Source organism: Narcine bancroftii, chromosome 5 (assembly GCF_036971445.1).
Source record: "Narcine bancroftii isolate sNarBan1 chromosome 5, sNarBan1.hap1, whole genome shotgun sequence".
In the NCBI taxonomy this organism is placed as follows: Eukaryota; Metazoa; Chordata; class Chondrichthyes; order Torpediniformes; family Narcinidae; genus Narcine; species Narcine bancroftii.
The window spans coordinates 49,125,684-49,138,437 of NC_091473.1; the positions used below are offsets into that span (position 1 = coordinate 49,125,684).

The 12,754-nt window shown below is 42.9% G+C and overlaps 1 protein-coding gene across 2 annotated transcripts in view; it reads right to left on the reverse strand.

The window, feature by feature from the left end:
* Positions 1-12,754, reverse strand: part of LOC138763362 (MICOS complex subunit mic25-like) — a 680,065-nt gene that overhangs the window by 101,252 nt on the left and 566,059 nt on the right. Inside the window, exon 8 of one of the 2 annotated variants that reach the window (XM_069937360.1) lies at positions 12,363-12,422. The exons of the other annotated variant lie outside the window; for it this stretch is intronic. Within the exon in view, the coding sequence (XP_069793461.1) occupies positions 12,369-12,422 (54 nt within the window). The 3' untranslated portion in view covers positions 12,363-12,368. The remainder of the gene's footprint in view (positions 1-12,362; positions 12,423-12,754) is intronic. 2 annotated transcript variants of the gene reach the window in all.

Below are 12,754 nucleotides of genomic sequence, written 5' to 3' on the forward strand. Positions count from 1 at the left end.
AGTGCTAGCAACCTGGGTTCAAATCAGGCACTGCTAACAATTTTTTTGGCTATAGCCCCCTTAGGACTCTGTTCGAAATTTATGGGCCTCCTTCCATATAAAGTAGCCAAGTTTTGGTTTCTTCCTTACTTTTCTCCTACCAACTGCATAAAAAAAAACCCATTAAAAATATATATGTTACATGAGGTGAAAAGAAAACAAAGCTTTTACTTAAATGGCCTCCAGGGGATTATGTTCTAATCCTACCCATAATCCCTAGGGCCACCGTTGAGAATGGCTGTGTACATTCTCCCCATGTCTGTGTGGTTTTCTCCGAATGCTCTGGTTTCTTGTCACCCTTCAAAAACATAAGGGGGTTGTAGGTTAATTGGTGTATTTGGAGGGCATGGGCTCATGGGCCGGAAAGGCCCATTACCATGCTGTATCTCTAAATTAAACTTAAGAAGATTGTAAGAAGCTACAGAAGGTGGTGAATGCACCTCAGAACATCACATAAACTTCCTTCCCCTCCACGGACTCCATCTGCATCTCCTCGTGCCTAGGGAAAGCAGTGAAAATTTTGAATGATCCATCGCACCCCAGACACATCCTCTTTTCCCTCCTCCCATCAGGGAAAAGGCTTAATAGTCTGAATGTAAGCATGCACCAACAGCCATCAGGCTCCTGAATGAACCCCACAACAGTGCCATGATGCTTGCTGCTAATTAAACTTACTTTTTCATTGCAATACTGCACCCTTTAATTGCGCTTTTTACATATTAGAGATAACCTGCTAGTCTGCTCGTAGAAGAACCCTTCTCACTGTGCAAGATATAATGTGATAAACAAACAAACTAAAACCCTCGTGTCCAATTCTGTACGCTACACTTTCGGACAAATATCGAGCTGCACTGTTGTGGACGTTGATCACATGGTGAGACTGCAGAAGTTGTATGACAAGGACAAGGACAGAGTAGTTTTAAAAAGATATTGTAGAGGGATGTAAAATCATAGGCAGGCCAGGGAGTGGTGCACGTTCAAGCCAGCCAGGAAAAAGGAGCTTTATGCAACATGATTAACCGCTGTGACCTAGAATGCACTATCTGAAAGCACAATGGAAGCAGATTCAATCAGGACCTTCAAAAATGAAAAGAATTTAAACTGAAATTGGCTATGGGGAAAAAGCAGGGGTGTAGCTATTACAATATCCAATTATTACTTCTGTACTGTGGCATTCCAATTGATCATGACTACAGGATAGATTTCAGCAGAAGGCAACAAAACCATCGAACCACAACCTATATGATGCGTTGTAGCCATTGAAATCGCAGTGGTGGCTGTTGAACGTGAAATAATGACACACACAGTTGCAGGTAAATCAGAATTCACTTTCTCAAATCACGCGTGTTTTCTTTTAAAACACTGAGCTATGCGCGCCAAGTTATGAAGTCCCACGCCAGTTCGCTAGAGTTCTGGGAGTTGTAGAATATCTATAGCACCGCTACATCCCCCCCCCCCCCCCAAGAACAGGCACTATCACCTGGTAGTTTTTTGGGAAGTCGACCCCTGTGTTGGACTGCTGGCCGTTGAATAGGGGCAGTTTTGTCAACATGGGCAGGTTTAAGCCTTTCAATTGTGAATGACAGAAGCTGTCTGGCAATGTCCAAGATGCAGGTTGAGCTCGTTCATCTTATCACCTTGAATGGTCCCTCATATGGTGCCTGCAAGGGCTGTCCATGTGTTCCTCTACGTACGAAAACTTATTCACAGTCCTTCAGTTCGTCTGGTACAAAAGAAACATGTTTTCCATGTGATGATGGTGGTACAGGGGATAATTTGCCTATGGTATCGCTTTGTCTGCTCAACAGCACTTTGGGATCTGCATCTTTGAAATGAATTGCCCTGGGACCACCAAAGGTGTGCCGTATACAATCTCTGCAGACAAAGTGTGAAGATCCTCTTTTGGAGTTGTCTTAATGCCAAGCAACACCCATGGTAATTCGTCTGCCCAATTGGGACTGTCCAAACGGGCCATGAAATCTGATTTAAGGTGATGATGGAATCATTCAACCATCCAGTTGGACTGCAGGTGACAGGCACTTGTATGTTGAAACCTAGAGCCTAGCAGCCGAGATAAGGCCGTCCATAAAGAAGATGTAAAGTGAGGTCCTCTGTCAGAAGTGATGTGCGCTGGTAGGCCCAAAAGAGCCACCAAGGAATTAAGGAATGCTCTTGCGCAAGAGTCCGTAGAAGCATCAGCCATGGAGTCTGCCTCAGGCCATCTCACAGACCTATTGATCACCGTGAAGAGATAGCAGTAGCCTCGTGAAACTGGAATTGGTCTCACAATGCCCACATGGACATGGAAGAGTTACTGGTGGGAAGGCTTGTCGCGGTACTTTCATATGCTGATGGATTTTGACTTTTGACAAGCTACAGAAGATCTGGCCATTTGTGTGACATCTTTCTTCAGATCAGACAAATGGTCGATCTGATGGATAGATGAGAAAGACCATGAACACAATAAAAAATGCAACGTCTCTACGAAGCTGGAACCACTGGCCATGGATGTCCTGTTGACATGTCGTAAAAGAGCAGCTTGCCGTCAGCATCTATTTGTACATCCTTCCATTGTAGGTAGGTTATCCAGGTGTGATACGGCTCCATCTCACTGTCTTGCGCTTCAGCAGCAGTGATAGCCACATAGTCAACACCGTGGTCCATAGCTGATACCTTGAATGCAACTGAGCGGGAAAGTGCATCAGCCACTGCATTGTCTTTCCCAGAAATGAAGGATAACTGCCACCATTGTCGAGTTGACCAGGGCTCTGACACCTTTAAAAATCCAAAGGTCAAGTATTTATGGTCTGTGAACATGGTGAAGTGTCTGCCTTCCAAACAAAAATGGAAGTGACAGATAGATAAATATATGGCAAGGAACTCTTTATCAAAGGTGCTGTATTTTTTCTTGGCCTCACGGAGGTGATGGTTAAAGAATGCCAATGGCTTCCATTGTCCAATGTCCATTATCTATCAACATACTGCTGTGGAGCACCCCCTATGGCCACATCAGACACATCTGTGGAAAGGGCTGTGTTTAGGACTGGATAACTGAGCATGGTTGCTTGAGCTAATAGATCCTTTGTCTTTATTAAAGCATTTCAACTTTCATCTGTCCACTGAATAGATTTGGCATTCCCAGACAGCAGATTGAACAGAGGCTTCAGAACTTCACCTGCTGCTTGAAGGAATCAATGATAAAAATTAACCATGCCCAAGACCTTTGACAGTGGTGGTCTGGAATATTCAGAAATGGTGTCGATCTTGGAAGGCAGCGGAACCATGCTCTTGTCGGTGATTGTATATCCCAGGAATTCTATGGACTGTTGTTCAAAAACACATTTACCTGGATTGATGGTCAGTCCAAATTCTAGCAGATGTCTAAAGAGTGTGCGCACATAGTCCAGGTGCTCTTCTTTCGTTTTGCTGGTGACTGATATGTCATCAAGATAAATGATGTTGGCCATGCCACACCCTACTGCATCCATAACTCGCTGAAAGGTCTGAGCTGCATTTTCAAAAAGATATTTTATTTATAATTTTAAATCATATGACATAAGATATAACATAGTAATACAAACATTATATAATTGAACAAAATCCCCACCCCCCCCAACCTCCCTCATCCACCCTCCCTCCTCCCCTACCCACCTACAAAGAAAGAAGAAAGGAGATCATCACTTAGAACAACAATAATCAACTTTTTAGCTGCGGAAACCGAGACTTCCACCGGTGGATGTTTGAGCTGTATTTTTTTTAACCCAAAATGCATACGTAAAAATTTAAACAATCTGAAAGGAGTAATTTTTGCCATTTTCAGGATGTCATCTGGTTCCACTGGGACCTGGTGATATCTGTGCACCCCGAAGTTCACTTTTGAAAAGATTTTCGCCCCAAGCAGATTCACTGAAAAATCTTGAGTATGGGGAACAGGGTAGCAATCAGTATAGTGGCATCGTTGAGCCATCTATAATCCCCACAAGGTCTCCAAAAATGGTGCATTTTTGGACTAAATGTAATGGGCTGTCGGACCTGCGAATTATCCCCAGCTCTTCCATTTAGTGGAATTCTTGTTCAGCTAATTGCTGTTCCTCTGGAGGCAAGCGATATGCCTTAGCATGAATGGGAGGACCCTTGGCAGAAATATGGTGAGTTACTCGACGTTTTGTGGTGAGTGGGGGGGTGGGGGGCCAAAAACTGCAGAGTTGTAATTTCGGGAAAATCTTCTACAAATCTGGAGAACTTATCAACAGCCTTATACAGGGCTTGAAGGCATAATGCAGGAACATGAGATTCTGCCAGACGAGTAGTTTGAAAGGTGGTACTATCCACCTTTTAATCTACGCCCTTTTTAATCTACCATGAACAAATGAGCTCGAAGGAAATCAGCCCCCAAGTAGCAGTCATGATACTACTGCTATAATAAAAGGCCATGTGTAAATGATCCCCTCGAACTGAACATTAATTTTTTTTGGTGCCGTATGTGTATATGCTGGAACTGCTGTGATTGGGAGGATAGGGGTAGGATAACGTGTATGGAAACCAAATGGTGGAAAAATATTAATCTCTGATCCGATGTCCACCAAAAATTTACATTGGGGATAGCTGATCCCAAACATATAGTAGGCTCATAGATTTTCAGCCAACCGACCCAGTGATTAATGATGGTCAGCCAGGACATTTCCTGAGAATGCACAGGGTGGCAGGGCATTGAGTTCCCAATGCCGGTGGTAAAAACACCAGGTGAAAGCCATTGGAGTCACCAATTTGTAGCCACTGAAAACGCAGTGGTGGTTGTTGAATGCAAAATAACAACACACACAGTTGCAGGTAAATCAGAACTCGTTGACTCAAGTCACGCATATATTCTTTTAAAACACAACCACGCGTTCCACGTCATGACATCCCATGCTGGTTCGCTAGACTTCTGGGAGTTGATACAGTGTCTTCACAACCATCGGTTCAAATTTGAGAACTTCGACATGATTTTGCGTGAGACCATCACATTTATTTTTAAATTCAGCTCCACAGATGGAACTCAGATATAAAAGAAATTAATTTTGAATCTGGTCAGCAGTGAACTACGTATTGGATTTACTCAACAATTAAACTACTGAGGGAGCTCACAGGATGCTGTTACTCATAACGTGCCTGCAGCATTTACTGGGCACAAATGGATACATGAGAGACTGAGAAGGTTCTGGAAGCTGGACCAATAAACAAGTGACATCATTGGGAGAAAGAGAATGGTCAACGTTTTGGGCTCATGAGTCTGGATGAAGGGTTCTGACCTGAAATGTTGACCTTCCTTTTTCCACCCACTGAGTTCCTCCGGCAGGTTGTTGGTTACTTTCTTACCTTTATCGACAGAGACATTTAACTTCACACTGCAGATTGTCACCTCACACAACAATTTTAATTGGTGGTCACCTTAACTGGTGTGCCCTACAATAGGGCTGCTTCCACGATTGATTCTTTGCTCTTCTATTTTGATTTCCCATTCTTACTGGCATTTGTTGTCTTTTTTTCAAATGAAAACACTGGCCTTTGAAGCATCAATCTTTTTTTCCAGAATCCATTCACACACCAATGGTCGTCAACTCATAGAAACCTTTGTCTCCACCTATCACCCCATTTACCTATACCCCTTTCCCGATGGCAGCTGGGAAGACAGAGCTTGTGCTGGGTGGTGTGGGTCTTTGATGATTGCTGCTGCCCTCTGACGTCAGCGTTCCCGGTACACGTACTCAATAACAGGGAGAGTTTTGCCTGTGATGTCCTGTGCAGTGTTCACTATCTTTTGGAGGGCTTTATGCTCAGGGGTATAGACATAGGATCAGAGGTTAGTATTCTGCCAAGGGTCCTCCCATTCATGCTAAGGCATATCGCTTGCCTCTAGAGGAACTGCAATTAGCTGAACAAGAATTCCACTAAATGGAAGAGCTGGGGATAATTCGCAGATCCGACAGCCTATTACATTACCAAACCATTGATGCATCTGGTCAGCTCATTTTCCACCACGCCTCTGGAGAAATTTGCCAGGGTTTCTAATGTCATACCAAACCTCCGCAAACACCTGAGTAAGTAGAGGTGCTGATATGCTTTCTTCATGGAGCCATTGCTGTGTTGGGTGCAGGGAAGATCTTCGGACACCGTACTCCCAAGAACAAATTTGTTTACCCTCTCCATCTCTAATTCCTCCAATAATCCCTGGATTGATACCTCTCGCTTTCCGTTCCTGAAGTCAACAATCATCTTAGTTTTGGTGACATTGAGTGTAAGGTTATTGTTGGTGCACCAATCAGCCAAGTTTTCAATCTCCAACCTGTACGCTGACTCATCCCCTTCCTTTATATAACCCACTACCGAGGTATTGTCAGCAAATTTGTAGATGGTGTTCTAGTCATAATGAGCTACACAGTCGTAGGTGTAAAGTCAGTTGACCGGGGACTAAGAACACAGCCTTTTGGTGCTTCGGTACTGATGGAGATTGTGGAGGAGAAGTTCTTACCAATCTTCTGCTTGTGGTCTGGAGGTGAGGAAATCCATGATTCAATTACACTGTGGGGTGTAATTCCCAGATCTTGGAGTTTGCTGATCAGTTTTGAGGGGATGATGGTGTTAAATGCCAAACTGTAGTTGATAAAGAGCATCCTGATGAATGCATCTGGGTGGTGTTGATTGTTGACGATTGCTACTGCTCTCCAATGGCAGCATTCCTTGTATGTTTTTTTGATGGTGGGGAGAGTTTTGTCTCTGATATACTGGACTGTGTCCATTAACCTTCTGCAGGGACTCTGCTGAGAGGTATTGGTGCTCCTATACCAGGCCATGATGCAGTGGTCAGCATACTGTCAACAACATATCTGTAGATATTTTCCAAGGTGTCTGCTGAACTTCCACAAACTCCTGAGGAAGAGACACTGATGTGCTTCCTTCTTGATGACATTAGTATAGTGAGTTCTGGAAAGGCCCTTGAAGATAGGACTCAAGGATTTTAAATTTTCCCACCTCTGATTCTCCCAATGATCCTAAAGTCTTCAATCAGCTCTTTAGTTTTGGTAACATTGAGTGAGAGGTTGTTCGTACACCATTCCGCAAAGTTTTCAATCCTCCTCCTGTATGCTGTCTCTTTGCTCCTTTTTTTATAAAACCCACTACTCCTGTACCAAGACATGCAGTCGTAGGTGTAAAGCGAGCAGAGTAAGGAGCTAAGAATGCAGCCCTGTGGTGCTCCGATGCTGAATGAGATTGTGGAGGAGGTGTTCACCAATCTGCAATGATTGGGGTCTGGAAGCAAGGAAATCCAGGATCCAATTGCATGGTTGGGCATTGAGACCCAGGCCTTGGAGTTTGCCTATCAGTTTAGAAGGGTTGATGAATGCTGAACAGTAGTTGATAAAGAGCATCCTTATGTATGCTTTTTTGCTGTCCAGAATTTCCAGAAGGCAACTATGAAGAAGGCATACCAATGCTTCTACTTTTTAAGAAGTCTGAGGGAGATTTGGAATGTTGTTGAATCCTTGATTGAACTTCTATCAGTGTACTGTGGAAAAAATACCATTTGGTTTGGAAATATGAATTCCCAGAAACACAGAAGGCTGCAGAAAGTGGCAAACCTAGCCAAGCGGGCATCGACCTCCCATCCATTGAGGATATCGATGTGAGATGCCACCTCAAAAGGGCAGCTGACATCATAAACAATTCCCATCACCACATTCTCAACCACTTCTTGCTGCTAACTTTGGGCAGGAGGTATAGAAGCCTGGAATCCAGCACCTCCAGATTCAAGAACAATAATTTTCCAACAGCTACCAAACTCTTGAACCTATGCGTAATACCCTAATCCGAACCATAAACTACTTCGGGACCACTAAAAGATCTCTCTGCAATATTGAAATATTACTTGTTTTGCTCGAACTGCAATTGTGAATACTTATTTAGCTATTATTTTATATTCATAATCTTTTGTTCTCTCGTGGCATATTGACGTCATTTAATTTATGCTATTATATTTTCCATGTCTTATGCATGCTGTGTGCCAAGCAAATGAGAATGTTGGTGCATCTGTACATCAGACTTGTGTCTATGATAATAAACTCTCATGCCCATACTCAAGACACAAGACACTTGCTCGAAGTTGATCCCATGTTTTCCAGTCACCTTCCCTAACCTTGACTTTAAATATCCACCACCAAGAAGCACCTGTTAAGGAAACTGTCTTCTTGGAACTGGTTAAAAATCTAACCGTTTGTCAGATGTTGAGCCTTCTGTATTTCCAGAATCTGCAGCTTTTATAATTGGGCCAATGTTAGTGGAAAGAATAGAGAGAACCAAGTTCCTCGGAGTCCATTAAGAAGTGGCCTATCCTGGACATACAACATCTCCCCCTTTGTAAGGTAGAGGCAAAAATGACTACACTTCCTGAGAAGACTGAGATGGGCAAGACTACTGGCCGCTATCCCTCAATTCCACAGGCACTGTATATCGAGAAACGAGGATTTAACTTGCTCCGCATCCACCACCCACAGGCATGGTACACCAAGAAACGAGGGTTTAACTTGTTCAGCAACCACCACCCACAGGCACAGTATAGTGCAGAACAAATAAACGAGTACATACACATAAACCTGGTCTCCAGTATAGCCGCTGCTCAGGATCTGGGATGGGTCCATTGCAGTCGGCCCTCTGGAGCTGCCTGGAGCTTCATTGATGCTATACGAGCAATGTGGCTGCTATGGCAGGCACCAGCTCAGGTTTGGTGAATTGAGGTCTTGTGCCAATATGCAGGCATGAGGAGCCAGAGTACAGCTGCAGGATTCATGGTGAGCAGGACTCCTGAAAGGCCTAGGTCGGGGCTGAAGGCTTCCTAATGATTTGGGGGATTCGGAACCGGGGTGGAGGAGGTGTGACCTGGACGGGGCCTCAAGCTCAGGTTCACCACTGAACAGCATGCCACAGAGGTTACAGGGGCTCTGTTGGAAGAGGCAGCGAGATCCCCAGCCATTCCATGACTCTGAAGTGGCTCATTTTAGTTATGCTTCTTGTTTTAAGAATGGAGCTGGATTATTTGGTGACTTTTTATTTGCCTTTGCAGAGTAAACAAAGGGAAGAATTTGTGTCTCTTGTGTTCGTGACAATACAATGATTTTTGAATCTTTCATGTGACACTAGGCCCACAGTATGGTTGATGCATGACTGCAATGGCTTAGAGCCGTTCAGGGTAACCAGAAGATGAACAAAACAACCAAGGAAGTCTGCATGTAGTGTAAACAAAAATAAAAATTATTTGGTGTTGAGTTGTACATTAACATGCTGCTATCATAATGTCATGCTTGGTAGAACCTAGAAGTTTATCGGTGACTCACAATTTTATTAAGAAAAAAAAAGTGGGTTTTGCTTTACAATCAATCATTTCTATCCTTTGGCCGAATGTCACCATATGAACCTTGCTTTGTTATAAGATGAACAGATTAGATTCATGGATCAAGTGTTCTGGAGGGAAGGAGAGGATCCAGACACATTTTCGCAGCTCCTGTTAAGTGCATGACTTTGTATTTCTAAACATGAAATCCCTTCTATGCTTGAATGAGTCAACAGTAAAAGAAAGCCTGTGAGACTCTGTACATGGTTCAGAGGCATTGAAAGAACTATTGATCGCTAACTTTCACTTACACCAGAATCAGAAGTCATCATATGACATAATGAATTCTAAGTTGAAGGTATAATGGAGCTTGTCACCATTATTTTAAAGATGATGCATTGCCCGAGTCTGACTAGTTATTCTGTAGCTCACAGCATGCACATTGCTCAGTCTATACACAGTCCTTACTTCCACTGAAATCCTTTAGGTTTTCTTTTCTCTGCCCAGCAGCAGAATGGGTAGCTGGAGCAGTTGTCATTTTTAGTGAAACATTCCAACTTTGTTGCACATTCAACCAGTGGTTTATGTCACATTGGATCCAAAGTGATGGTGCCAGCTTCCCAGTGACACTAAGGACCACGTTCCTCTGCATGCCTGAGTTTTCATTCAACTACGTTCCGCTTTACTCGCGTTCTGCCACCTGCACTTTTACCCCCGGCACATTGTTTGGAAGCCCAAAAATGGTTTGTGGTAGTTTTGTGAAACTAGCTCTTGATTAATTGAAGGCTGGTGATGAAGCCTATCAGCTCCTGTCTGAGCAGTGACGTAGATCCACTTATTGATTTTTTTTTGTTGTCTCTGTATTGCACAGTCAGTTTGTTTACATTTGTTATCTGTTTACAGTTCTTTCTTGGTTTACACTTTGTACAGTTTATTTTCTGCTCTACCGTAAGTTATAATTCTGCTGTGCCCACAGGAAAAAGGATTGTCAGGGATGTGATGTCATGTATGCACTTTGACAATAAATCTGAAATTTCAAACCACACCTCAATATTGTTTTTCTATCACAGAGTATTATAGAATGGAAACTGTTCACCCAGCTTGCCAAATTGTCTAAATGTTTGTCCCATTTGCTTGCATTCTGCCCATATCATTCAACTTGTCTAAATGTCTAGAATTGTACATTTCCCCACCACTTCCTCCAGCAGCTTGTTCCACATACCCACCATTCTGTGTGTAAAAATAGTGTCCCTCAGGTTCCTTTTATATCTTTTCCTCTTCAACTTAAGCTGTGCCCTCTGGTTTTAGATTTCCCTGCGCTGGGAAAAGACTGTGACTATTTAATTTATCCATGACCCTCATAATTTCATAAACTTCTATAACGTCATTCTTCAGCCTCCTATACTTCTATTCTCCAGAGATAAAAGTCCTCCCAAATCTATGCATCCTCTCCTTATTATTTGAGCTTGCCAGTTGTGGCAACATTCTTGTGAATCTTTTCTGCTTCAACTTCAATGTCCATCAGTATGCTAAGATTTTGTTTTGTGGTCAGTTCTCCAGGTTTAACCATCAGCTGGTTTCTGCCTCAACTTTATTTTCCTTTTGTATTGGTATTGGCATTTACTAAGACTTGCCTGTTTTATTATTTGGATATTGCATCTAAGTCCCATCCTGCCCCCATATCCTCACACTTCCCAACAAAATTCACCAGCCAGCGGTCAGTCTTTATAGGTGACATATGAAAGGTTGTAGATGCTGGCATCTGGAGCAGAAATAACTGGTGAAACACAACAGGACAAGCAGCATTAGTGGAAGAAAAGGTTGGAGCCCTTCATCAGGGCTGAGAGTGCAGAGGGGAGATAGCTAATATAATGAGGACAGGGTGGGAGGGAATGGACAGGGGCCAGAAGGGGATGGTGAACCAGGGAAGGGTGAAGGATGATGGACAGATGGGGATGCAGAGGCGATTGATTGGCAGGTGCCAGACGGAGAGCGTCATGTAAAGAAAGGGGAGTCAGGAGAAGGAAGATGAGTCATGGTCCAGGTGAGGTTTATCACCTCACTTTTTGAGGAAGGGTACTCCCACCTGGGCACAAATTGAACTACGTGCAGTAGTGAAAAGACAGCAGGATAGTTTATATGTAAATGGGACACTAAATTAATCTCAAAGAAAATGAATATGGCATAGAATAAATTGAAAGTGGGGATATCTCTCAAAACTTCCTTGACCCAGAACAACTTAATACCCACGACTCTGGACAATAAGATTCTGGACACCTAGTGTCAGAAAAGGATTAGATGTATAGAGGACTATTACATGTGAGAGCAGCTCATGTCATTCGAGCAATTGAGGAATAAATATGATTTGTCTAATAGAGCGTTCTTCTGCTATCTGCAACTAAAATCTTTATTAAGAGATAAATTGGGACCACCTATAACCCTGCCCTTGTGTAGTGACATGCTAAGTTTATTTCATATTCCAAATCGAGATACCGAAGATGGGCTTACACAGTTTGAGGGAAAGATTGTCGTCGGACTTAGACACAAAAATCCATGAGCGGTGCTGGTCAGACCTGTGTCTGGATAACATGACCGCTGTTATTAATGCCAGGTACAGGTTTGTGCAATGCAATTTGTGAGGGTCACCTTGTCAGTAGCTAGGAAGTGTATAGCGGTCACGGGGAAGTCTGACTCCCAACTAAATACCACATGATGGAATATGGAAATTCAGAGTTGTATTCCCCTGGAGAAAATCATGTATATTTTAAGCAGGAAATACAACACATTCATTCGAGTGTGGCAACCTTGTCTGAAGTATATTGGTTTGAAGATATGACTTCCCCCTCCACTTTGAAACAAGGTACTGAAACAATCTGTTCTAACTGGGAAATGTTTAGGAAATGGGACGTGGCGCTGATGACGTGATCTGTTAGTCATTTTTTTTCTTTTTATTCCTTACCTTTGGTTATTTGGTTCCTTTAAATATTTTTTCCTCTCTCCTATGCTGTTTTCTAGGTTTCTGTAGGGATCAATGACATCATCAGTATTTGTGTTTCTCGTATCTGTATAATTTATATGACTTTATTCTTAGTTGTATCGGGACAGTGGTGGGGGGGGCGGTGGAGGAAAATGGACTCTGAATGTTACACTATATTGGTAGAGATTGTATTGTGTGTTTGAATTTGAGTCCGTGAAAATAAAAAATAAAATATTCAAATAATAAAAGGAAGATGAGTTAATCAACATGCAATTGGAGAAAGGGCAGCATGGTTGGCGAAACAGTTAGCACAAAGCCTTTACAACACCCCAGTGATCGGGACTGGACCTGGGTTCGAATCCCATGATGTCTAT